The 26,703-nt window shown below is 45.2% G+C and overlaps 3 protein-coding genes across 5 annotated transcripts in view; 2 read left to right on the forward strand and 1 right to left on the reverse strand.

The window, feature by feature from the left end:
- The first annotated feature begins 766 nt into the window (after positions 1–766).
- Positions 767–5,273, forward strand: mrnip (MRN complex interacting protein). The gene is made up of 7 exons (XM_061236017.1): positions 767–1,003; positions 1,145–1,204; positions 1,495–1,586; positions 1,970–2,075; positions 2,281–2,432; positions 3,878–3,995; positions 4,429–5,273. The coding sequence occupies exons 1-7, from the start codon at positions 944–946 to the stop codon at positions 5,032–5,034; spliced, it is 1,194 nt and encodes a 397-aa protein (XP_061092001.1). The 5' UTR covers positions 767–943; the 3' UTR covers positions 5,035–5,273.
- Positions 5,274–5,413: 140 nt separating this feature from the next.
- On the reverse strand, positions 5,414–11,523 carry sqstm1 (sequestosome 1). Its single transcript, XM_061236014.1, has 8 exons — positions 11,192–11,523; positions 10,328–10,423; positions 9,650–9,948; positions 8,795–8,966; positions 8,343–8,423; positions 7,674–7,849; positions 6,700–6,886; positions 5,414–6,089 (listed from the first exon to the last, which is right to left on the reverse strand). The coding sequence occupies exons 1-8, from the start codon at positions 11,358–11,360 to the stop codon at positions 5,929–5,931; spliced, it is 1,341 nt and encodes a 446-aa protein (XP_061091998.1). The 5' UTR covers positions 11,361–11,523; the 3' UTR covers positions 5,414–5,928.
- Positions 11,524–18,019: 6,496 nt separating this feature from the next.
- Positions 18,020–26,703, forward strand: part of mgat4b (alpha-1,3-mannosyl-glycoprotein 4-beta-N-acetylglucosaminyltransferase B) — a 107,666-nt gene continuing 98,982 nt past the window's right edge. The window contains exons 1-2 of one of the 3 annotated variants that reach the window (XM_061236174.1): positions 18,020–18,034; positions 19,105–19,276. In XM_061236174.1, the coding sequence (XP_061092158.1) occupies positions 19,180–19,276 (97 nt within the window). In that variant the 5' untranslated portion in view covers positions 18,020–18,034; positions 19,105–19,179. Of the gene's footprint in view, positions 18,035–18,060; positions 18,262–19,035; positions 19,277–26,703 lie in introns of those variants that run through there. The other 2 variants (XM_061236173.1, XM_061236172.1) reach the window with 2 other exon arrangements.

The raw sequence follows: 26,703 nt of genomic DNA on the forward strand, positions 1-26,703 counted from the left end.
TACTGTTGCAATATACACATTACATAGAACATAACATTTACTAGATAAACACTTATGTTAATGCATTTAGACCATTATTCCATCTGAAATTAATACACATGCACATACTCTCAGAAATAAGGTGACAATGGAGGTACATTTTCAAGGATCATATTTCCAAATGTACCCTAAAAAGTGCAGTAATGTCCTCTTTGGGTACAACTGAGTCCTTTTCCAAGCAAAAAAGGTTGAAATGAATTATATATTGCTGGCTAGGGGTGCAATTGCATGTACCGAACGGCTTGTCGCTGGGGCACACCTCCATACACCCTCGTCGTTCAATGGCAGGGTCCCAGTTGCTCCTATGGGATAAGGGGGGTATTTTACTTGTTGTTTAACCCTTGTCTGTACTTCATAGTCCCTTCATTGTGCTTGCCTTGCCCTGAGGGTCAGTGCTGAACCTACCCCAGGACTCCCTTGCGATTAGTCTCGACATCAAATTTTAAATTCCTCCACAACCCGTCATGTATCCGTAGATGGCTGAATAACATAGTGCTGCGCAGGTCAGATCAACTGTATTTTTACAGGGCATGCACTGCTTGTTTTCATTATTTTATTCATACTCTACTATAGGTCCCTCGTTATTTATAGCGCATATAACCTACCAGCTCGTTTCACTTTGTGAATTTAAATTTCGATTGTAATGAAAGTCAGCAGAAAGTAAGAATTAAGGATTCAGTCTGGGGACGTTAGATGTTCACTTCGTCTTCCATGCTCAAGGTGGCGCGCGATCGTAAGGGATTCAAACCAAGTGAACGTGGTGACGTTACAGGATGACGATTTTCGAAGCAAATTGCCGGGAGAAACTTGAACGCAGCCCGACCTGGATAGCTGAATTGTACTTTAGGCGTTCAATTTAAGCTATTACAAGTTCACAGGTAAAGTGTGTTGTCCTGAGAAGAACATGGTGCAAGAGTTTCATGTTCTCAGGTGCTTTTCGTGCCAGACCTTTCAAGTTCACCAGGTAAGTTAATGTGTTCGCTAGCTTTAGCATTAGTTCACTTGCTGTTTTGCTAATTCTAGCGAGCTGGCTATTACTGGGATATGGTTTCCTTGTAGCTAGCTATCTATTTAGGAAAACTCACAAGAGGCTCTTTATTTTCAGGTTAAAAAGAGCAAAAAATGGAATTGCAAGGTGTGTGGAGAAAAGCAATCACTCGTAAAGGTAAGACGTGGCCATTTATGGTTGATGCCCAACTATAATGGTTGTGTCGAACTGCAGTGACATCGGACGTCAGTAGAACCGTAACTTGCATATATTGATATGTCGACTAACGTTAATCAAAAAGCAACACCAGACAACGGGTAACACGATGGTTTTCAACTTGGAACAGGTGTAATAATGTGTCGACGTGTGATCAGTGTTCCGTGTGTCGTCATGACCAGCGGTATGTATTTCTGTTCAAAATGATGGAAGCCTCGCGCTATGTTGCAAACAAATTTGTTTGAAAACAGGTGTTCGGACGGGGTTCTGGTGCGGACTGCAGACGTCACGTCCAGAAGCTGAACTCCCTTCGCGGGGAGCTCCAGGAGGCGGAACATGCGAGGTTCTCACGCTAACGCCCACTGTTTTTCGACACGTAGTTGTTGGTTACTTCTGGAATTTAGAACAACACCCATCCGCGAACAGGTTGATCCGAGTTTTTTTTTCGCCACAACGGGACTAATGTTGCTATTCTGGTTCAGCTGGTAGTGATTTGGATCAGCAAAAACACTTGGATCAGATCCATTGACAGCAGCAATGTTTGTTTATTTGCAAGTAAACACATAATGACTCACTTTCTGTGTGTATTGTCCATTATATTTACCAGAAAATATGACCAATGGCCCATTGCTTCTGACATACCATTAATGACTACGTTATGTAATGAATTGGCAGTGTCCCTTGAAGTGCATGTTGGGTTATTGTCTTTTGGTGTCTGTTGGATAGGGATCCGGAGGGTGAGGAGGAAGAACTCCAGGATGAAGGTGATGAGGCTCTAACCTGTGAAAATGAGCTGGTCCAGACCGGACCTGTACCACCCAGGCTGGAACTAGTTAAGAACCATCTGCGTTTGTATATGATATTGGTGTTGGCGTAGTCTGCTATGATCCTTTTATTGTTTTTAAAATGCAATTGACTTTTGTACTTAGTGCTCATCATCCGTCTGAAAATAAAGCTGTTGCTTCCTGCCTCTACTCCTGCAGGCCTAAAGTGTGGTTCAACGATTCGTTAATATCATTTGTGCCCATCTCCTATAGGGCGCTGCTGGTGCTGTGAGTCGCTGGAGCAAATTCCTCAGCCTATCAGGAGAGGAGGCGGGCCCAGAGGAGGGGGAGGAGCCTGAGGAGAATGTTTACACGGAGCGGAGGGCCTATGGCAGCAGCCGACGCGGCCACGCCAGGAACTCTGGGTAATGTCCCTGTCCTTCCCTGTACTTCACTGAGCAGGCGTGGCCCTGGGTGACAGGGTTTCTCAAACCTGACCACAAGCTGCCTGAGGGCTCTTCAGTCTGGTTACTGATGTTGTGACCAACTCCCCAGCAACAGACTCCAAGACAAGAGGCAACCACAGCAGGTCCAATCAGTGACAGTTTATTCAGCCAAAGACAGAGAGATCCCAGCCTCATCCACCAGTGACTGTAGATTTAGTAAAAGGGACAGTAAAGGGCCTGACCCCTCTGACCAGATGGACAGAGACTCTGGTCAATCTAAGGCTACAAAAGAGTGAGCATATCTGGGTACCTGTTTTACCACTTGTAGTCTATCCAGCCTATTCCCCAGGGCATAGACCCACTACTGCATTACAGTTTTCCCCTACAAACCCCCCTGGCCTTGGTGGGCCACTATCTTCCCTTACTGACAGCGACAGTGAGTCCCAATACGCCACATCAGTTTTATTTGTTTAAAGCTTTTTTTCAAAGGTACTTTACAGAATAAAAAAATGGTAAATTGGACAATTGGGACCAGGCTTGAAACCTCACAAAAGCCAGCATGGTAGAGAAAGACTTCCCTATGGAGGATGAAAAGAAACAATCCCACAGTGGTGAGACAAAAACTCCCCAGAGAGAAGTCTCAGGAGGAACTCGGCTATAGAGAAGGGGATGCGGGTTGCTTTTCACTTTCTTTTTTAAGGCATATTTTCATCATTCTGGCCCATTGCTGGCTACAGACATGGCTGACACACCAGGTCAAAAGAGGTTATGCATGAGTTTCGAATCCTTTTAGATTCTCCTTCATTTTGTTATAGCTGAACCTCTGTGTCTGTTTGGTGGCGGCCCGCAAGGTCTGCAGTTCGATTCCCGGTGTAGCCACAATAAGATCCGCACAACCGTTGGGCCCTTGAGCAAGGCCCTTGCATTGCTCCAGAGGGGATTGTTTCCAAGAGCATCTGCCAAATGCCAATAATGTAATGTAATGTTTGCCTTTCTCAATGGCATGCTGTTTGGTGTGTATATGAGGGTGATGCACCTGACAACAGGATCACCTGACCAGGCATTTTCTTTGACAATATCTGTGACATGCTGAGGAGGATTATTTTAGGGTTGTTGATGAAGCGCGAAACACGCACAATGTTCCATTGTGTGGCACGCATCAACCACACCCAAGTATTTGGCCTGTGGTCTAAAATCATGAGACTTGTGGGAAGGCAGAACAGGCCCCACCTTTTGGGACCCCTGCATTTTTCTGGAAGTAGAATATATTTAATAAGATTTAATAAGGAATTAAGCCGCACTCTCCTTCAGTGTCTGTGCGCTCTAGCCAGCTTCCATGCTACTGAGGCCACTCTCCATACTACTTGCCGATTGGCTGCTTTTTGTGTTCACCACTCAGCGATTGGTTGTCGGTGCACCAACAGGAAGCGCAAGCGGAGCTGGCGATTCTCGACCCCGCCCGGGGAGTCTGCTTGTCCCGAGAACAGCTGGGCCGACCAAAGTGCAGTTAAGGACCCCTGGAGCCCAGCCAATCGGAGAACGGTATGGCACTAACTCTTTGGGTTTTCAAACAGTCCTTTGCCCTCGTGTGCTTCAGACTGCGTGTCTCCTCCACTCAAATACCAGGGCGGCTGTGTTCTCAGGGCTCTGTGTCTCTGCTGCTCTGGTTTCTGCTTTTCTGCTTAATATGGGTTATGTTACTACGGTGTCTGCATTTAAAATGTGTGCTTTTCCAGGGAGTTATACCGTGTACATTTTACAAATGGTCCATATATATAAATATATATATATATATATATATATATATATATATATATATATATGTATATAGTCAAGTAATTCAGTTATAGGACGTGCAGGATTTTGGTCTAAGTTTACTTCCTTCCGGCATTTTTTGACATTAGGGTGTTAAATTGCTCCCGTTCTGATTGGTGGATCGGCTCGTTTTTCACCACCATGGCATCTGTGATTACAGCAGTGTGAGGGGCAGCGCGACGCACACTCCGGCTCCTGGGCAGCATCGACAATTTCCCATGATGCCTCGGTCACCGGCAGACCCCCTCCTGCAGCTGAAGCCGCTCCCCCACCTGGGGCCTGCAGAGTTGAGCCTGAGGTCAGGAGCTCCAAGTGGGGCAGGTTTCTGTCTGTGCGACGGGACTATGATGATGATGATGATGAGGAAGAGGCGCCACAGAGAGTCTCTTGGGCAGGTACCTCCAAGGGTAGGACAGGAAGTGAAGAACCGCCGGGTTTACCTTCTGTCCCCAGCCCAGTCTGCACGGGTCGCTTTGAGGAACACCGCCATTTTGAAGAAGTCCAGGAGGAAGTCCGCTTAACCGACAGTGTGTTTGTGGGATATACAGAGAACAGTCCGGAAAGCGAGATTGTCACCCTCAAGTTTTCTCCCGGTTACCAATGCATTCAGAAGGTAGCCAATAACAGAGATGGTCTCAGTCACCTTAACTCAGGACTCTCTGCTAAGCCAGCTCCTGTTCGTCCCCAGAACCTGTCAATCAGCAAGCCACACCCCTCTCTCCACTCCCTTTTCCAGACTGACGAGGACTTTGACGAGACCTTATAGACCTTTCTGTATATTTCTCCCTCCCCTCCCCTGGTCCCAAGAACGTCTGGATTCCACTCTATCCTCTCTGTGTATGTGATCTTTAAATAATGATCTGTTTGTGTTCGAAAGAAGCGGAGCCAAGGTAGATAAGCTGGGTCTCCGAAGCGCAGAGTACGTTCTGGTCACCTCGCATAAACTTCCTGGATCACGTGCAGAGCTTTGTGTATCTTGGCATGAGGATTTATAGGGACATTGGGAACTTGAACTTGCGTTTTATCCTACTTTCATATCACTTCTAATGTACATTGGTTGTAAAATAAATGTGATGGTTTGGAGATTTGGTTTAGAAGGTGGTGGTTCACCTCACCTCAGGATGTATTAAATAAGCACAATCTCGTTAATGCCAAAGCGCTTTATTCAGGACAGACAAGACAGAGAAACAGTTTTTTTTCCCGCACAGTCCCCACATGACAAGCAAAATCATGACCAGCGACATCACGTCACCGTCCACTTCATTCAGAGCTCGTAAAGTTTTCCTTCTGCTAACAATTCTCAACTCCCTTCCGTTTGATTTCTACATTACCAGTTTAATTTGGTCACAAGTAAAAGTACTTTTTTTCCACTTGAATTATAACAGGCTTTAAACATACTCTTTACAGTGAGTAAAACAACGTCAGATTAAAAGACTGCTCAGTATTCCAATTGAGCATTGCGTGATCAGATACCACTACTTATTATGTTTGTACATTTTTCCGTATAGCTCTTTGATATTAAAGCTGGTAAGTACTTGAGCTTATGTGTTGGGTTACATTGTCAGAGAAGAATAGGAAAGTTTGATAGCCTAGATGTGATAAATGCAGGCGTCTTCTTGGCGCAGCATGACTGCCTGGTTGCCGCCGGGGCTGTGTGGGGTTAATTTTGATTTTGCCCCGGTTTGGAGTACTGGATGGTGTCCAGTGCCGCCCCGATGTCGTAGTCTTTGGTGTGGAGCAGGCGGGTGAGCCAGCCCCCGTCGTCTGTGAAGCCCATGGACAGCATCTGGGACAGGGACTCCACCAGACGCGGGTCGGCGTCTGCGGAAAGACCGGACCGGGTCAGAACCCAAAACGGTAAAGCTGGGTTTCGCGTTCCTGGTGAGCACTGACCTGCGGTCAGTAAACTCTTAAAAATTCCCCTGGCTACATCCCGTCTCCATTACTTTGTACCAGACTTGTAGGAAGGCATTGCCTTTTGTCAAATTAATTATTTGCTGAACGTCACACTATGTTCCACTGGGCACGATTCCAGAACAAAGGCACTGGCATCATATAGTGCAGTGATCAGAAACTCGACTGCTGAGAACGGCCGCTTTTCCACCCTCCCTTTACCTGGCCGTCCAGTGTGAAGACGATCAGGAGCATTAATTACATTTGAAAATAAGGCCTATGCTGGAATTGAGGGCCAGAGTTGGTGATCCCTGATATAGTGTTTAAGATGGTTGTCACGAGATGGCCATCCTAGGAAGAATGGGACCTCGGCCTGTTAATGTGATGCTACCATTTCAACCACTCAAAGGAAAAATTATGACCAAAGGTTTCCTATGGTGTTTAGTCCTTTCTACGGTGGCCTTCAAGTGACAATCTTTAAGGATGGGAATGGGTACAGGAAGTGGGGTAGACTCCAGGATATGAGGTCACACTGTACCTTGTGGCAGGTGTGGGTAGAGTGCTGCCTCACGCAGGCCCGTGGGACCCTGTGCAGACACCTCGAGGGACACCACTTCCTCTTGGCCCTCCTCCACCCTCATAGACTGCAGCTCCCCCGTGGAGGGGTCCACCTCCTTCGGATTGAGGTGTGTCCACTCCTCATCGCTGCCCAGCTCCTTTGGTCCCTGGGGGGAGGGGGAGGGGGAGGGGGGGGGGGGGATAGATGGAGATGGGGGGTTTGTACAGGGACACGCAAGGAGGGACCTAAAACCAGATTCTTCCAGATGGAGATGGGGGGTTTGTACAGGGACACGCAAGGAGGGACCTAAAACCAGATTCTTCCAGGGATCCACAAGGTATTTCTTGTCGTATCTTCGATGGCTTTCTGCAACTGGATGCAGAAAGCCATCCAAGGTTTTTGCTGTTCCAAAATGCCTTAATTAAATGCTGTACCAGCAATGATTGACAATGCAGTTTGTAGGCTAATAATATTGTATTTGGTGGTCAGTTATACAAATACACATTTGGAGTAAGATTATAGTCGGTTTTTGTTGCTGTTGGGTTCAATGTTGAAGATTAAGTGTTTGAGTAAATTCCATTAAAAACGTAAAACGTTGTTGCAAAGTGACAGAAATGTATGACCATTGTCCTGGCTAAAACATGGTTGGTAAAAAGCCAGCCAACGCCTTTAGGAGAGTAGTGCCCCGTGATCAGAGTTAAAGAATCCTCTCTATACTACAGGACACGTCGTTAGATGTGAGCAGTAGTGCAGTATAATGGTTAGGGAAAACGGGTTTGTAATTGAAAGGTTACAGGTTCGCCATGAGTCATTGCCGTCGTGCCCTGGTGAAGGGTGCCTAACCCGAAATGCTTCAGCATAAATGGACCGCTTGTAAAAATGTAAGCCGTGTTAAGAGTGCCTGCCGCGTGCCCGGAGGTGATTTGATGAATCTGCCTCGGCCGATGGCGTACCTTTGCCCCGCTCGCGTTGCTCCTCAGACTGCTCTGTCTGTCTGCGGCCTCCTCTTCCTCACCGCCCCCTTGCGTTCCCCCGGACTGGGCGCTCGGGGGGCCTCCGGACTCGGGCGGGGGCGGGGTGACTTTAGTGCGTTTCCCGTCGTGCTCCACGTCGATGTCCACGTCGATGCCTGCGGGCGGGAGCGCATCAAATATTCATAACGGCGAAGCGTTCAGCATAACACGCTTCGCTGGCGTGGCTCAGACTGAAAGCTTTGTGAAGAGCGAGCTTTGGGGGCCCGTGCTGTCTCGCAAGCCCGGCTTCCTCCGGCCGGCTCAGAGCGTGAGCTCACTGTGACATAGTATCGTCGACAGCAAAGGCTACCCCGCCCTTTTCCTGGAGATCTACGGTCCAGTAGGTTCTCATTTCAACCCTAATTTGGCACACCTGATTCTACGACTAAATTAGCAGCTCAATAAGGTCTCTGGATGTTGAATGAGGTGTGCTTGGTTAGTGTTGGGAGTGAAAACCTACAGGACTGTACTGTAGATCTCCAGGAACAGGGTTGGGTGGCACTGGTCTACAGGCTGGGCTGTAACGCACGGCATCTTAATGCGCCTTAGTAACGGTCACTGTGCAGGGACGTAAAGACCCTGTGGTGAATACTGCCATTTTAAACCTACCCAGAGGACTCAACATGGCCGCCACACCCTCACCGATGTTCTTCAGGTACTCCACGTTGGCCTGGGTGGAGGCCTCTCCGTCTGCAGGTGGAGCACAGGAGCAAGTCAACAAACTATTTCAGCTTAACGTTGAGGAGATTAACTTTTTTATACGATTTAGTTTGATGAACAGAGGTGTTGCACTGTGAGGAATTTTCACAGAGGGTTTTACGTCCCAGAGAAACGGCTATGCTGTAAAACCTGTTACCTGGCTATATTTACATTAGTCCATTTTGGTGTTCTTCCTTTAGAGGTATAGTAATTTGTCCGTTTAACTGTCACATTTTGAAATGAGAATGCATAGTGTGACGTGAGTAATGCCATAATGCCCTTTCGTCCTTTAAAGCTGAAATGGAAAGTGTTGTTGGAGGGGTGTGTGTGTGTGTGTGTGCGTGCATGTGTGTGGAGCTCACCGGGCTTGGTAGGCCCGTTCTCTGGGGCAGAGGGGCCGGGCTGGGAGGCAGGGCAGGTTCCGGACGGGCCGGCCTCAGGCCGAGCTTGGTTCTGGTTCTGGGCTCCGGCCCACATGCAGTGGGGCATGCCATGCCTCATCTTGCGCATCCATTTCCCACGAGGGAACCAGTGCTAAAACGGCCAGAACCAGAGACACACTCAGAACTGCTCATACCCAAAAACAGAACCAGACACACAGACAGAACTGCATGAACTCATTAAGAAACAGAGAGGGACTGGGAACTGTGCATTCTATGGAACCAGACAGACAGAACCACCATTAGACAGATCATTAAAACTGGAACATTATGTTCCTGACTGGTGGTTTCTGCTCCTCAGAACCAGGGCGTAATGCTGTAGACACTACAGCACTGTGAGTATAGCCTACTGTACAGGGACTGACGGTGAACGTCGCACTGGGAGGCATCCTAAATCATCATGAGTGTCTATCAGGGCACGACAGCGCTCCCATTTTAGGAGCCTTCGCTTCTGGAAATCAATGTGTGCCAAGTGGAATGATGATTTAGGAGCACACCTATTAATTTGGGATGCATTAGTGTGCTCTTAAATTGTTCAGCTTGGGAGCACATGTGCTCTTTGGAAAGAAATGTTAAGAAGTATAGCACTGCCTCTATACGTTACACAATATTGATAATTTTATTTATATAGCACCTTTCAAGCTGACCACAAAGTGCTTTACTGAAGAGATAAAAATAGTAGGATAAAAACGACAACAAGGGATACGATAAAGGCAAGCACGGAAGAACAAACAGCAGTTGCTGAGGCGAAACGGCAGAGGGGGGGGAGGGGCTCACCTCGAACATGTTGTTGAGCGGGTGCCAGATGGGCAGCAGAGCGTGCTCCTTGTGCAGGCCCTTGGCCTGGCAGGGGGAGCAGAGGTCGTAGTCCGGGCACACCGTGCACTTGAAGCGCGTGCCGGCCACCGGGCCCTCGCAGCCGTCGCAGGTCACGTTGGGGTGCACGGCAGCGACGTGGGGCGGCGGTCCCATGTGGGGAGGGGGCCCCATGTGGGGGGGCCCCGGGAAGGGGAACGGGAAGGGAGCGGGACCGGGGGCCCCCTGCGGGGGAGCATCACGCCTGTGCTCCTTCTTCTCTGGAGGAGAGAGAAAAAGACGGAGAGACGTGAGAACGACTTGCCCCTGTACATGTTGTAGGCCACAAAAAAAGCACATTTTAAGTGATTGGCATGCCACTCTGGTGCAACCTATAGCCTAGTGGCTAAGTCGCTTGACTGGGACCTGGGAGGTCAGTGGTTCAAGCCCCAGTATAGCCACAGCTGTGGCAGCTTAGTCTAATCAATTAAGTCACTTTGGATAAAACCGTCTGCTAAATAACTGATGGTATTATGGCGCATGGTACCCATCTACTTTACTTTAGTTGCAGCTGCCTGTTGGTAAACAAAGCAAGTTCTTTCATAAGTTGCTTCGTAGTTCAGCGGTTTAATATCGTCCAGGAATGTTCGGTAAACTCACCTTTGATGAAGATGCGCATGGTGTCATCCTTCACAGACGTGAGCCCCATGATCAGCTCCTCGTCTGAGGAGAACGCGATCATGTCCCCGTCCTCATCTGCGTACAAACACACCCAAAGGAGTGAGCGATCATCCGACTGATCTGCGGTCATCCATTATTTACACTCGGATCGTTGCTTAGGGCTCTCTCACACGAGCGAATGTGTCACGTGACCTCATTGTTGTGACTGTTGCGCAAGAAACCCCAAATCCCGCAAGTACTTATTTGGTCATATGACTTGAGAATAAAATTACTCATCTGCACCATAAACTGTAAATATATCTTTAAAAAAGTGACACGGAGCTGAGTTAGGCCAATGTAGTAGCGTCTCCTGTTGTCCCACGATATTGTCGTGCTTGCTCGCATACATTAACTACAGCAATGGCGAATGTGGAAAAATAATGTCAATGTGTAGACTACAATACACGGAATAATCTGTGACGCCGGTGTCCTTAAATCGCGAACACGTAGCCTAAATGTTGTGACGGAACTACAGTATGTCAATCGCTGTAGGCTACTGGGAAAAATACGGAAACAAATTGTGTTGAGACATGTTCACTATTTCGCACAAATAAAAGGCGAAACAGGAAATGATGGACTCGATATGCATGCAAATAACATCGTTTATTTGTAGGCTATCATCAGTAACAGACAATACGCAGATGTTTTTGGGATGACACCTACACTAAAGCTTCAAAACACTGCTTCACGCACAAAAATCAGAAGGGGCCGCGATTACGCCGTTCTTTCTGACTACAGAAGTAGAAAATTGAGTCAGCCAAGTTAAAATGTACAGAACGGGCCGAATAAATTGCCTTTGTTTACCTCTGTAGTACATCTGGAAGGTTGCATTCCGAAGGCTTTGGAAAACGTCGGCCACTTTTCGATTCAGGTACTCGAAACTGCTGGTCACATCTTGGTCTACGGTGAAACGGCGGATCTCCTTATGGATGTCCTCCTTGCCGAGTAGATATGCTTTCACTGTCATTGACATGGTCGCTGTTTTCCCCCGGCGTTTACACTCTTCAGATCTGAGGTGAATTATCTGTTGCGCAGCTAGAAATTACTCGTACAGAAACTACTTCCGATCAGCTGTGCTCGTCTCTCTGGTGGTGCCTATCCTGTTGTCTCCTACGGTTACGTATGTAGCCACTCTCCGACTGTGTAATTTTTATACTGCGCACCAGCCAATCAAGATTTACCATTGACCTGGAGGGGGAAGTCCGCCCGTCTGAAGCCAACAGCCCGCCCCTTTCTATTTGTTATTGTCCGCCAGAGCTGCGAACGTTGAGTTACAGTAACTATAGAGGGGAGGAGCGATTCACAGTGGAGTGGCACGAAGGGCGAGGAATGACGATGCAGATTCTCAGCGGGAAATCCCCTGTTGAAGTCATGGAGCTTTCACCATTAATAGCTCAAACATCGTTATTAATTCTGCATATTCTATAACATTTTTATTTGAGAGCTATTTTAATGGAAATGTAGGATATACAAAAGCTGTTTACACGCAGATTTGTTGTAGGTACGATTACAGTTCTATGTCTAGTGCTGTGTCAGTGTGAGCATGACGACCCTGTGCAGGGCACGTCACTCATTCAGAAGGTCACTCACTGACTCACCCATGAGGGAGATTATAGGTATGACATTTAAAACCAATAAAAATTACAGCTGAAAGCCTCTAAAACAAGGCTATATCTCCATGCGATTTATCATTCACAATGAATGTATATGATTTAGTGTAAGGTAATTTTAGTCAGTGTGTTGATCTTTATATTAATTAAGTGGACTGACATGTATTCGGAAACTCCTTGGCCACTAACCTCTTTTGTTGGAACTAAAATGTCTATCTGATTGGTATTCTGAAACTTTCAAACTTCCTATACATTGATTACAGTGATGCTGCTGTTTGAATTATGATGCATATGTTCAACTGGCAGAGGAAATGAGATTGCAATAAAAATGAATAAATTATGATTGTGTCTCAAGGTTGTGGGGCATAATGTGACTTGTATTCTCGATTGTCCTCAGCTGCATGGTCTCGACAGGTAATTAATTTAATGTCACCCTTTTAGGTAATGCGGTTAACTCACTATGTTGATATAGAGAGCACCATCCGTCTTGGGGAAAAAGACGTATACATTGATTTATTGATCTGACTCAATTTTATACATTTAGAGCTTTTATACATGTATTATTGCTGTCATAAATTGAACCATTTCAATGCACTTTTTTTCCTTTGCTGTAGCCTAGATGGCAGCAAAAAGCAACTCTCTCTCGTAATAAACTCAAAGTAAAAAAAGGCATATGGCTGAAGCTAACGTATTCATTTAAGGCTGTCTCTGACATGCTTTTTGAGAAGCCAGCCATTTTGCTAAAGCACTGTTACCATCGGTGTTGTCATTTAACTTCTCTTTTCCATAATTCTCAAGTTTTCCACTTTCCAGCTTTTACCTTAATCTGTTTGTTTTGTTGTTTGGCAACCGCTCTAGCTATTTGAAGCCAATGTTCCAAGATGTTTGCAGTGTGTTGATAATGCTTATTAATCAATGGGGTTTAGTTTTTAAGTTCTTGCCTTATGTTTTAGTCAGGCTTGCTAGAATGTTCGTCGAATATTGTCTGTTTAGACCAGGCCAGTGCTAATGCAATCAAAGTGAAACTGATATATAATATATATATTTCCAACAGTAACATTTTGTAGTTGATTATTTTTAAGCAAACGATAACGGTTATAGAGACACAGAGACAGGCCTGGATGCGGAGTACAAACAAGTCGCCGACTTTACTGCCAGTCGTGTACGCGCTATGCTCGCGCTGGGTGTCGCTCGTTCCCCGTGACTCATTCTGGTCATATGATTGCTTTCCTTTCTTCCAGTTGACATCATTTTTGGACTCGTGTCGGTCTATCTCGAAAAGACTAGAACTCTCGAGAGGTATACAAACATGACTCAGGCGTTAACGTGAAAGCTGTTAACGAATTAAATGGTTTTCAACCGTCATAATGTTTTGGAACGTGTTTTAACTTCCTAAGACCCGCACTCTTTTTTGGTATGCATTTTTAATTTCTCTTTGCTATTTGGGCTTATTGTCCACGCATGTGTACGCCAGGTCTTAGGAGGATAAAGAATGGCCCACATTAGATTCGCGTAATATTGAATAATGAACACAATAACAACGCAATCCTTCTATTGTAGAAGGGTACAATTCCAGATAAATCAGAATACAATCGTATTTACATATTTCATTATGTGCTCTGGATAATTGAAAAATACAAATCCAGAAATGGACGGAACACTTCGTCGTGGTCAACTGTATTCGTGAAGTTTAGTATGTCTTCTTCCATATCATAAGGGACACATAAGGGAAAATATATATCCTATATGTGGATGCTATGTAAAACGTGCTGTAATTTACATGTGGTGAAGCCAAAGTGTATAAAAACACTTAAAAGCTGAGTGTGTGCACTTTAGCAACAGGTGAATGGTTTGATTACAAATCTAGAATTGTGGAGCACAGACCAAAATCAACAGAAAAATTCAAAATTAATATGGCGTTGTCACAAAGAATTATGGAGCTCACTGTTTACAGTATACATACTCCACACCCGCAGGTTGTTGTATGGCACTCCTTTATCTCCTAACAATACTAAAATTAATGTAGCTTTTGTTTCTGTATACATTTATTTAATGCAGATACAGGGCTGGACTGGAGAATCATGAATCAACGTAGAAAGAACTACCAATACTTTTCTCTGACGTTTAAAATATTGGACTATTCCACTGTCCCGATGTCTCAATTTATCAAGCGTGTGACTCAGGTGCACGAGTGTGTAGTTGGCAATCAGGTTTGATTGCGTAACCGTCTTGTGCACAGTAACGTTCTATGAAGGATCGTTTGCGATTCGTTTTAGGTTTACATTTTGGACATTTATCCGGTGCGACTTACAATTAGCGCACGCAGAAAATGGGCCTAGATTTGTAAATTATTAACTTACCAAGTAGCAAATAATTGGAGGGAAATGGTTGACGCCAGGCTATAACACACCAATGATTGTGGAGAAGGAGGGGAAAGGTATTTCCTGAGCTGATGGGTCGTTACTTCAGGTTATGTCAGCGGTAGGACACTGTCCTGACTGAGGTGGGCAGGTTGTTCCACTGTCAGGCAGCCTGTAGGGAGAGGAGTCGAGGCTGAGGGGAGCGATAAACAGGTCCTCGGCAGGAAGGGAGAGCTAGGCACCCGGTGACCGCAGAGCATGGAGCACCAGCTGGGGAGTAGGGTTGGACCATGTCCAGAAGTTCCTTTAGCAGCTGTGTTTCCCAGCTCCAACATGCAGGGGCCAAAAAAGGTTTATAAAAAAATAAAAACCCTTGAGGAAATGGAAAGAAACGTTGGTTGGATCCTGACTCATGGGATTGGTCCCCCCACTCCTACACTGGGCAGATGAATTACAGTGGTGAGTGTGTGAAGCGATTTAGGCTTCAGTACATAGTTTGCCAGGAGGGCCATGGCTGTTGAAGAGTAATGTGGGTGCTTCATGTAAATCAAGCACAATAGGTTTGTACAACCACATCTAAACGGTAGACCCATTTTCCCTCGTTTCCCTCAAACTTAAATAACCGTCACCTCACGCCATAGAGTCAGGACTGCAGCTGAAGTGGATGCACTCTTCTGAACCATACGCTCACAGCAAGTTTCCACCCCACAGACCATGCAGGTACTATAGATATGTGACTGGGACCCGGAGGTTTGATGGTTCAAGCCCTGGTGTAGCCACGATAAGATCCTCACAGCTGTTGGGCCCATGAGGAAGGCCCTTAACCCCATATTGCTCCAGGGGAGATTGGTCCCTGCTTAGTCTAATCAACTGTAAATTGCATTGGATGAAAGTGTCCGCTAAATAACTAATATAATTAATAGATGGCTACAGCAGCATTGGGACACATAACTGATTGGCTGTGAGTCCCGGACACGGTATTGGGGGTTACTTTGCATTGCATTTTTATTTAATCTTTGAGAATTTCTGGATCTACAGTTTCTACTTCAACCCATTGGATGAATTGCAGTGTGCTTAGCTGGACCCCTAGACCACAGAACTAGATTACAGTTGGAACAGAGATTTGGATTAACTGTCCCAGTTGCTAATCAGGCTGCAATTGATGTAAAGGATGCAATGCACACGTGTCATGTAAGTGAATGGTATTTTTGACATGGAAATGTCACGGTTTGCAGTGTATACATAGTGCGTGTAAATGGAAAATAATGATCTTCTAGGCAGCGATACCCACCTAAATGAGATTGAGATATTACATCAAATATTGAGGCCAGTAAGTAAACTGGCATGTCCTAAATTAGGCTGCAATGTTGTATTAGAATATATAGGTTTTCATGCTGCAAAATAATTACATTTTAACCAGATTAAGAAGATATGTCAATGTAGCATAAAAACCAAAGCGACCTGAAATGTTGGAACATATTTCATAATGATAAATGATGATGATGGATGCATTTTACAAATCAGCGATTGAGGGAAATATTTACATTATAATGCATTTTCTATCCTGGACGGCAGGAAATCAGGAATACTAAAAATGGTTTATGAATTAAACGTGCGAATGCCTGGAATCGTTTACAACTTGGTACAGTTCTTTCTTTTCACCCCTAGGGGGCAATGCCACACTGTAAATAATAGTTTCAAGTCAATATGTTTCGGAAAGGATACGATTCACAGTAGGCCATTAAAATTGCTAGTTGGCTACAAGCTGGTATGCCTTGTTTTGTAGGATCAGATTGGATTCGCAGTTTTATTTGCAGCGAGCGGTCATGAGAAATAAAACTAATAACTGGACTGGATTGTGATGAGACCAAGTGTCACATCTACCGTTTAATAATTCATATGTAGTCGATCACCCATGTTCCGAGAGAGAGACTTCTCCGGTAGTGTACATGCGATACTGTGAATTAGACTAGCACAGTCAGCCCCCCCCCCCCCGCAATCATCAAGGGAACTGATGTCTAGTTTACCCAATTATCTGAAACAATATATCACATTTCCTTTATTTTCTAAAGGGGCTTCAGGAGCGGTTATTGAAATTTTACGAGCAAACCTTGAGAATTTGAACTTGAGGACACATTCAGAAAACTGTTAAATCTGAGTTACACATTGAACAGAGCCTTTCACTTGTAATCATTCTTGAGACTGTTGTGAGACGAACTTAACCTTGAAGGGTAGAACAAAGATGAAGGATTTTATTCCGGTGTTCTGTCGACACCTGTTGGCGCTACGGGGTGGTTTAGGCTAAACAAAAAAAACTTTAAAAAAAAAACCCCAGAAAAAGTCGATAACGTAACCAGGTGAAGATGGAGGCTAATTTTAAAAGTAGTCCGAACGTGAACCAGTGACGTTGACTAATTTTTCACATCATAAAATTGCCAGACATCTTGATTAAATCAGGCCTGAAAAGCTCGTTAGTTTTGAGGCATTTGGTTGGGTCTGAGCTGGTAAGATGTTTCTGTACACTTCAGAATTTATCCTGCTCCTGCGGTCAGCAATCACATAATCAATAAAGACAAGTGAGCCATTTCCAGTGGCAGCCATGCATGCTCAAGCCATACACCACCTCCACCATGTCTCACAGAGGAGCTGGTTCTTTCATTTCTCGTTACATTGGTACTGGTACAGGTTAATGCTCATTTCATCTGTCCATAAGACATTGATATAGGAAGCTACAGTTTTTTTCATATGCTTTGACATTACATGACCTGGCCATTCTGTGCTTAAAGGTACAATAGGTAAGATTGTTGTGTTAAAATATTGTTACAAGACCATTGTAAATCCCTTCCTATCATTGAAAAAGGCTCACTGACATTGACTCACCCTCTACCTGTGTTTATAGTCCTTAAATTGGGGTTTCAAAATATGCAGTTGATGGGCCGGCAGTCTGTACCAAAACATCTATAGCTGTACAATAATTCAAGCTCATTGGCTGAAAATTGGTTCTAATTGCCAGAGCCAATGGCATTTCAATGTCAGCGCGTTCACAGAGAAGGGGTGGGATAAACAGTGTTGTGGTTTGAGCATATTTCTTGCTGCAATTCCTCTCTTGACCGTTAGAAGTCCAAAATTGCCTATTGTACCTTTAAGGCTTACCTTTATTTTGTACCTTCTGATGCCTTCTGATTCTCTTCCTCCTCTGACACTCTGGAGAGAGGTTGTTGTTTGCTGTTGCTGAGCTCATCAGTGCATTCTTGCTCAACAATGTACGAAGAAGTTGATTTTGACATTCCCAATGTTGTGGGTATGTCTCAGATCAATTTATTCTGATTGCCCCACATGACTATGGACAATTTCCTGGCATTTACACTTCTTTGGTCCTCATGTTGGGAGACAGAAACAAGAAAATGCAAATGTCACAACAAGAATCAACTCTACATGTTTCGTAAGCTTTCTTGTGCACTAATGACACAACAACGCACAGCTGGCCAAGAAACAGCTGAGCAGTCAACTGTCTAATTACCTTTGTTCCCACATTGACAATGGCTGGAATTCAATCAACATTTGTCTTTAACTGTTGCAAATAGTTAAAAGCAAGATTGTTTTTTCATCTTCGTTTTGTAATCACTGAACTTAACTCACCAAACTGAGTTTATAAAGAAAATGGCCTGCATTTACTTGTAAGTCAAAGTTAAGGACCAATGTTGGTTAAATACCAACTAATGTCTCACTTGCGGGCGATTTTAAATCTGAGGCGTGACTTCCTGATAAAACGAAGGTCATGGTAACAATAGAAAGTACAGGTGGCGGTGCGGTCCGTCCTTTTGACATGAAAAACGAGTTCAGGACTGTAACAGTTGAACGGCTTTCTATTGCTACACGGCCACTTCCCCCAGATTATCTACAGGTAGACATTGATTTACGTTCCGGTATGACAATGTTACAGAACAATACATTTTACACAGTGTGATTGAAATCTGAATGACAATGTTACAGAACAACATTTTACAGTGTGATTGAAATTAATAACAGTTTGTGATTTTAAGGAATCGATGGACTATATTTGTAATATCATTATTTAGCTACTTTCTGTTCCACAATATATGGCATGTGATAATAATAATAACCGTGATTATTAGTATTGTTAATATTATTGTTATAATTTTTATTATAATCTTTATTTTATTATTATTATTGGTTATTATTATTATTATTATTATTTATTATTATTATTATTATTATTATTATTATTATTATTATTATTATTATTATTATTATTATTATTATTATTGCTGGGCTGCTGTTAATGGCGGAGGGCATTTGGACACTGATGAGACTGTTCGGTTTAAGGCTGCACGGGAAGAAATATGTCGTAATCATCCACTGACCATTTTTGATGTCAAAACATGCGTAACTGCTGTGCTGGTGTTCGCGGTTGCACATAGCCTACTGCTAACGATAGTTATCATGTCGCGGAATATGTAGCCGGACTGCACAGCGCTAGCACGCCACACCGACAATGTTCAGGGATTCGTGTCGATTATGAAAAATTAAGATCAGGGCTGTGGGCTCGCACGTTTCAGACGCCCACTCGCATTGATGCCTGCTTCTTTCGCTTTAAGGAGCTCCTGGCTGCCTCTACTCGCGAAACCCTTCCCCCTTTTCTGTACTCCCCTCCCAGACTCTATCGGGCTTGCGAGTGTGTCTGCATGACCGACGCACAATAACAAAACTGCTCCCTGCTCCGTAGCCTTGGTGTAACGTGAAGGAACCCTGCAACAGATACCCCCGCGCTCGGTTTGGACATGATCCCGGTGATCCGGAGATGAGGCTCCGAAATGGCACCGTCCTAACTGTCTTCTTGTTCGGTCTATGCGGATTCATATCGCTCTCCTGGTACACCGCATTCAGCAATTCTAAAGGTAAGGTTTCAGCTACATGGGGTGGGGGGGTGTGTGGAATGGATGGTGTGGGTATTACTGTGTGGGAAAAACAGAAATAAAAAATAATGTTTGTTAATTTTGTCCAACGTTAACAGCAATGAACTTATTTTCTTTGTTGTGATTTGCAACGTCTTGTTATATTGTGGCGTATTTTGGTTTTCAGTGATGTAATGAATTTGATTCAGTCAAGGAAGGCGCCAATGGTACAGCGTTGGCTACCTTTTTTCTTGGTACCTGCTGTGCTGAACAGGTTTTGCTGTTCCACGAAATCCCTTAGATCCACGAAAATATGCATTGTGTTTAAAACAATCGCTGGCTTAGCCGTTGTAGAAATAAAGCACACCCATTACTTGCTTCACAAAACGGAGCGTTAGATATTTGCTTGTTACCTTTCGAGTTTACTTCCAAGCAGGCTGTGACAGAGACGGTGGGCAAATGCGCGACCAACGTGCTACGCTAGTATCAGTCCAAAGTGAAGTGCAAGCGGAGGGTATTTGTATTAAATGCAGTTATTTCAATCAAGCCATTGCACTTACCTATGTAACGTTATACGTTGGGGTTTTTATTTATTTATTTAATCAGAAATGCATAGACTTCGTATACTCTTAATTGCATAGCAACCCCGAAAACACATACGATGTAAGAGCAGTAATATTTAAATGGGTATCCCATTTCACGGGTAATTGTCACCCAGAACGCCGAACGTCTCCGTTCGGATTCCACGCTCGATTCCGCATTGAAGTTAGGTCAGCAGTCAGCTTTGGACTGAAGAATCGTCTACAGTTATTTGTTGTAAGCCCCATTTGACAGCAGGAGCACAATACAATCGCATGACGCTTGTTAGCTTCTGCGTGGGCTATACTTTATTTGTTTTGAAGATCGATATTGTGCTGTACCAGGTGTCATTCCGTTTGTATAATTATTCTGGGGGAACGAACGATGTCTATTAACAAATAGGCTATAACAGTATTATATTATTTAAAACAGGTACATGTGCGGGAAGCAGACAACACAGTTTTCTCAAAAAATATAATTATGTTCACTTTCAGCATTGTTTTTTCCCCCCAGTAGGCTATTGACATGATGTCTTCGGCCGTACTAAGCTCCGTGCATAGCGAATACTTTCTTCCGCGATGATCAGCAGTGTGAACACAAAATGCAGAACCGCTCTATCGTAATTGCAAGATTATTTCATTTTGCGAATAATTGCTGCAATTTCCTTGTTATTGTACTAATAACAAATATCGTTGTTGTGTCTATGTTGACACTGTTCCTTCACCAGTCAGAAAAAGAATTTCTGCAAGACTTTAATTCGAAATCCGTCTCACTAGTCCTAACCTTAACTAACTTCGAGGAAGTACACACTTGTTCTATTTCATAGGAGGCTCAAACATTTTGACTCATTAGTTATAAGCTATTTGATTGACTACCATTTTCTCTGAAGTAACAAGAAAACTCTTCCCACTTTTTTGCTTCAAAATGCTTTCCCATTTAAAGTTAGCGTTACACTAGGTAAGTAAAGTGTTTGTGCTAAAATGCGTTAGTTTTTATGTTAGAATTGGATTTGGTGTAGCAATGGGGGCAGTTGGTTCTGTTAGGATTCATAAGAATGGGGGAAGATAATCTTTTTGTTTTGGTATGGCTTCTGAAACAGGCATTTACAAGCCTATTTGTCTGAACAAGCTCTGATGTCATTTTGTTTGCAGTGTGCCAGGTTTCAAACCTTGACCGTAAATAATGCATCCTGTATGTTCCTCTGTGTTTCTTGCTACTTCGTGGAAACGGGTAGTCTGGAATATAATTGATGAGTTCAAATGTTGAGCTTGCTGTGTAAACAAAAAAAAAATTAGCGCACACTTCCTCAAATTTAGTGAAGGGCGTGGACTGTTCTTAGACAAATTTTGGAATTAGTGTTGGACAGCCGTCTAGCAGGAATATATTCCTCGTAAAAAGGCTGTAAAAAGAACAGTCAACAGGGGAGGTACCTCCAGATTTTGTTTGTACTGAAATGAGGGGGAATGCGGGGCAGCTTTATTTGGGAAAACAATGCTGAGTGTGTCAGTTTGGAAGAGGATGGCTGAAGCCGGGAAAGAATAGGCCCTGCTCTGCCTGTTCTGTTTAGCGTGTGGCCACCATTCTGGGGCCAAACCGTTTGAATTGCCTTTATCATCTTCACTGTCGTATCACCAGCGTTGGCTTTTAAAAAAAAAATTTTTTTTTTTTTTTTTTTCGATCCCACATCCTGTTTGCTGTCGTATGTGTGTGGTATGACACTTGTTAGCTTCTGCGTGGGCTATACTTTTATTTGTTTTGAAGATCGATGTTGTGCTGTACCAGGTGTGGTTTCTCGGCGGAAGAATCCTCAGAAGAAGGCCCGTTGGTAAGCGTTTCTGACTGAAGGTAATTAACTTGGCGGCAGTGGTGCTGGCCGGAGAGTTGTGAGGCTACTGTACGCGCACTCGATGCAGCCTGAGGAACGCAGTGAAGCGGGCAGAGGAGCGCGACCACAGCGATGTTTAGTGCACGGGTTCTCGGAGCTTGGGACTCTTAACTACTTCAGAGTGGTAATACTTTTGGCTCCGGTGTTGATGAGATCGTCCGCTCGGTTGTGTTCCTCAGTCCTGCTCCGGGGAAGCGACGTGGTTGTTTCGGGCACGGTCGTCTTTCAGCCCAACAAAGGAACTGTGACAGTGCTTGTGATGGGAACGCTGTGCCACAGGAGTCCTGGTCTGTCTTTTGAGCGGGATCGTAGACGAGGCGTGTATCTGTGATCGTTAAAGAATAAATGGTGCTTAACAGGGGAAAATGGCTGCCTTTTTCTCTTCCAGGGCCAGATTCGCAGTCGGATTCTCTCACTCTGCGCATCTAATCATACCCCAGTTTAACTGTCTTTTTGGATCAGAATCAATAGAAGGCGAAGAACCTCAGGATGACGAGTGTGTTGGTTTCACAGAGGGAGGGAGTCTGAGGACAAATGAATGAATAGGACTGAGAAGATGTGTCAATGTGTTAGCCAATGGCCCGACCCTTATGACCTGTACAGTAATAATGGTCAACATGTAATTGCAGTGACGGTATCCAGACGGGGCAGCCTGTAGCGTAGTGGTTAAGGTGAATGACTGGGGCACTCAAGGTCGGTGGTTCTAATCGCGGTCTAGCCACAATAATATCTGCACAGCCGTTGGGCCCTTGAGCAAGGCCCTTAACCCTGCATTGCGCCAGGGGAGGATTGTCTCCTGCTTAGTCTAATCAACTGTACTCTGGATAAGAGCTTCTGCCAAATGCCAATAATGTAAAAAATAATGAGAGAGAGACGCAATCCTGCCTTGAACTGAGAACCGGTGATGTAAATGCAGGCACATGCTGTATTGAAATCACAGTGAAAATATGCAATGTAAGGTGTGACATGTACGAAATGCTAATTAATTTGCATTACTGGAACATTTCAAATAAGCTCCTGGCTGTGCCTCCCTCCGAGGCTTCTTGGCGCGCAAACATGCTGACAGTTTTATGTGACGTGCAATTATTTGAGCAGTAGTCACGGTTCAGCTGCAGATCAATCAACGCACACTTCAGGGTCCGGTTCCCCCTTCTCTCCCCCCCCCCCAAAGATTTACAGAGTTTCTCAGAATTGGTGGATTGTGGCATGTCGGTTCGCTGACTTGCCTGCGGCGGAATGAGAGAGCGAGAGAGCGAGCGAGCGAAAGAGAGGCCCGGCTTCCTTCATGTCACTCAGATCTCTTCATTCTGCTCGGAGACCTGGCAGCTCAAGAGTTTTCTATCGATATATCCTCGAGTTTTGAAGCCTAACGTGGAGGAGCCTGCCAGCTCTAACATGTCGGGTCAGGTCCTCACAGGAGTTTCTGTATCATTGAGGATCAAGCCTCCCAGAGCTGATTGTCTTGGGTTATTTTCAGTGAGTTTTTTTTCTTTTTGGTCATAGATTGTTCTAGCCATAGCTCTTTTCCGTTCACTCAAGAGTGTGCTTGTGTAAGACCTCTGCCTTAGACTTGTCTTATGTGCTTCAGGCCTGTCTTTGTCCAGTGTTGGCCAAGGGGGGGAAAAAAAGGGGGCCATTTGTTTCTCTGCTTGAGAGATCTAGATCAGAGTAAAAAATCAGACCTTTTCTTCCAGGGCTCCTCTCCCCTCCTCTCTCTCCCTTTCTGCTCTCCCTCCCTCGCCTGTCACTGTGGCGGGTAAGACGGGGTATCTGGTTCCCCCTGCTTTCGGGAGTGGGGGGGGGGGGGGGGGGGTAGGGGATGAGACAGATACTCCCAGACAGGGAGGAGGCAGCCGATGTGGGTCGAGGGACCCCCTCGGTGGGGGGAACAGGAGCCCGAGTGTACATCGGTCGCTGGGAGATGCTGCTCTTTGTTGTGGAAGTTGTAACTCGAGGATGGGGCAGGCAGGTCCCAGGGTCCGTCTCTGCGCCTCAGAGAATCCGATAGCCTGCGAAGGGGCATCTCTGTGACCGGTGTGGCTGACTGGGTGTCGTTAATGGATTGGTTTGGGACAAACGGGGATGCCGGTGGAGCAGGTAACGGGAAGGAAAGCACCAAAAAATGTATCTTCATAAGGATGTGTAAAAATAAATAAATAAAAAAAACTGACAGATAAATCGATTATTTTCCCAACTTGTTTTTCATCATGACCTACATCCATGTTAAATGTCCTCTGCTATGAAATGTAGACAGAACTGGACCCAACCACCAGGACCATGAGAAAAAAAAAAAGGGTATCTTCTGTGGTAACATGACTGCATATATGAAGGTTCAATAAAACATGTATGATTATGGAGGGCCAGAAACTGCCGGTCTAAGAGATAATGGATTGAAACGATCTGAAATGAATAAGTTTCCGATGGCGAGGAAACGCGACTCCACACAGGAAGGCTAATGGGCATCATCTCTTCTGTGGTCAACGGCTGCATCTCCGGGGAGACCAGAGAACCCTCGCCGACCAGGAAAATTCTATCATGGTTGCCTCTCAAAGTGAAGGTGACTGGTACAGAAAGCTGCTCGTCTTGCATGGTCGCTGTCTGTCATTGGTCGACAGGTCTTGTTTTCCGCTTGCCTGGAGGCTTAGCTCAGGACCTTTCATAGGGCTCATTCCAATCACTTATTTTTCTCCTTTTTTTCCTGCTTTTCCTTGCTCCTGACCTGGAAATCGATCAACGTCTGCTATCTGTAAGGACTTTCCGACCCGTTAAATGTTCCTTCTAGGCGCTAGGAGTAGAAGTTAGGAACCCCGAACCTTGCCTTTGAGCAAGAAAACGGGAGCGCATCCTTTGTGGAAGCAGTTTTTTTTTCGGAAAGTGTGACACATAAGCGATCGACCTGCGGATCCACCTCTCCCCATCTGCCACGTCTGAAACTGATGTGGCTTCGGACTGACCGTTTGAAGGAGCAAGGACGTTCCATTTGCCTAATTTACCTGCCTCCACTTTTTCTAGCCTATCCCGATGAGTAGATTTAGGAATAGAAAAAGGAAAGGGAAAAAAAAAATAATAATAAAATAAAAAACAGTATAAAAATAAGCAGTTGGAATGAGCCCATAGTGTTCACTGTGCAGATAAGGCACACAGCGGTGTGTCACCGAAATGTGTCATCCTGTCCGTACGATTGAGGTGCATATACGTGCGCATGCATGCTCCCTGCGCTCATAACGACTAGCGGCTGGTGTCATGGAAAATGACTCAATGTGGCGGCTGCTGACCTTGCTGTGGGGAGGCATGATTTGATGCGCTGTCATTATGTTCAGTTCTGAGGCGAGATCCCACCATAGAGACAGCTCAGGACAGGAGTAGACCTCGCACAAGCATGGGAGGCCGCAGCCGTACAACCCGGCGCCCAGAACCAGGCTAATCCGCTGCCTTCCTGCTTGATTGACGGCCAGTCGTAGATTCGTTGCGATGGTGTTCGAGACGTTTCTGATTGACATAAATGGAGTTTGAGTTGGTTCTCTAAAGGAAACGTGGGGGTGGAGTTATAGGTCTCTGACTGACAGAAGGTTCAGGGCAGTAGCTAGCGAGCACGTGTGATTCGCGTGAGCTGTGAGGGGTTGGTTTGATTCTCGTGATCCTCCCCCATGGCTCCGTTCCCTTGCCTTGACTGTGGGTGGGTGCCTTTGATTCGCTGCAGGTCCTGCGGTTTTGATCGATTCCCACGATTCCCACCGGGTGTTTGATTCCCACGGAGCCCTGCGGTCGTGTTTGACTTCCGAGGTTGACGGTTTTTGAATCCCGGCCGGTGGGCGGTTCTGCCGTAGCGGTGGGTGCGCTGTTTTTGCATAACATGGCTTTGCGTTTCACTCAGACGCAGTTGAACGGGCAGACAATATTGCAGGCCCCCGCCCTGACTCCTGGGTCTGTCTGTGGTCTCACACAGTCACCATGGAGATGACCCTGTCACCAACCACTGTAATGATCATACCCTCGACCATTGATGGCTCCAAGTCAGGAGGCCGCACGCAAGGTCCCGCCACAGCGAGGCTGTTGCCATGGCGGCGAGTGCACAGGTGTCTGTGGGGGGTATAATTGTATTTTTACCAAACGTCCACTGAGAGGGCATGATTTAACATGACTCTGTTCCTGTCATTTGAAAAATTATCGTGCCATCTGGAATGTCCCCCTTCCATTTTTTTGCGTCGTTTTTTTGTTTTTTTATTTATGTGCACAAACTGGAAATTATTACATTGCAACTCCAGCAAGTTCATTTGTAAGTTCATAAGCAGCTATTCTTTTCAGCTATTCTTGGCACTGGCACCGGCACCATTCTCCTTCTCAATAAATAGGTAATAAATGTGTTTGATGCTGGTGCTTAATGGATTAGGCACAGCATAAAGAAGAAAAGACCACACAGTTTTGTTCACTCTTGCCTAGCGCTTTTAACGGTTAAAAACACTCTATTCTGCTGCCTTCTTGAATTTACTGCTGATTGGCTTTAACGGCAGTGCTGCAGTACTAATGGCCTACATTTCTCTCCTTACAATGTGGATCAGAGTAGTCCACAGGTGCTCCTGGAGCTTGCTGATTTTTAAAATCCAGAAAAAAAAAAGTTCATATCCTGACAGGTTTGAAAACACAGCCTCCCATATTTGTGTCTTGATCTGAGCATTTTCTCTGACTGGGAAACCGGGTGATGCTGGCTGGGAAACGGCATTGTTGTGGTGAAAGTTATGGCCCCAGCGCGAGGATGCAGAGGCGTGTCGTTAATAATTCACCGCTCAAGTGCCGTGCACTCGTTCCGAAACACTCGGAACTTCCACAATGGGCAGTCTGAAAGCCGATTACTGCGGCCAGCTCGCCGAAGTCCGCATGGTTTATTTATGCACACACCGCCCCGGCAATTAAGAATATAATAATGATGAAAGGTCCTTTCTGATTTAATCAGCTTCTGCAGTGAAAA

This window comes from Conger conger, chromosome 3 (genome assembly GCF_963514075.1).
Source record: "Conger conger chromosome 3, fConCon1.1, whole genome shotgun sequence".
Lineage (NCBI taxonomy): Eukaryota > Metazoa > Chordata > Actinopteri > Anguilliformes > Congridae > Conger > Conger conger.

Excerpts from the sequence above, each read along its gene's own strand:
- sqstm1 (XM_061236014.1), bottom strand. The coding sequence starts at position 11,360 with ATGTCAATGACAGTGAAAGCATATCTACTCGGCAAGGAGGACATCCAT. Across the intron at positions 10,424-11,191 it reads CTTCCAGATGTACTACAGAG|ATGAGGACGGGGACATGATC; the intron begins GTAAACAAAGGC and ends GTTTGTACGCAG. Across the intron at positions 8,424-8,794 it reads GAACGGGCCTACCAAGCCCG|ACGGAGAGGCCTCCACCCAG; the intron begins GTGAGCTCCACA and ends CTCCACCTGCAG.
- mrnip (XM_061236017.1), top strand. The coding sequence starts at position 944 with ATGGTGCAAGAGTTTCATGTTCTCAGGTGCTTTTCGTGCCAGACCTTT. Across the intron at positions 2,076-2,280 it reads TACCACCCAGGCTGGAACTA|GGCGCTGCTGGTGCTGTGAG; the intron begins GTTAAGAACCAT and ends CATCTCCTATAG. Across the intron at positions 2,433-3,877 it reads GGCCACGCCAGGAACTCTGG|GAAGCGCAAGCGGAGCTGGC; the intron begins GTAATGTCCCTG and ends GTGCACCAACAG.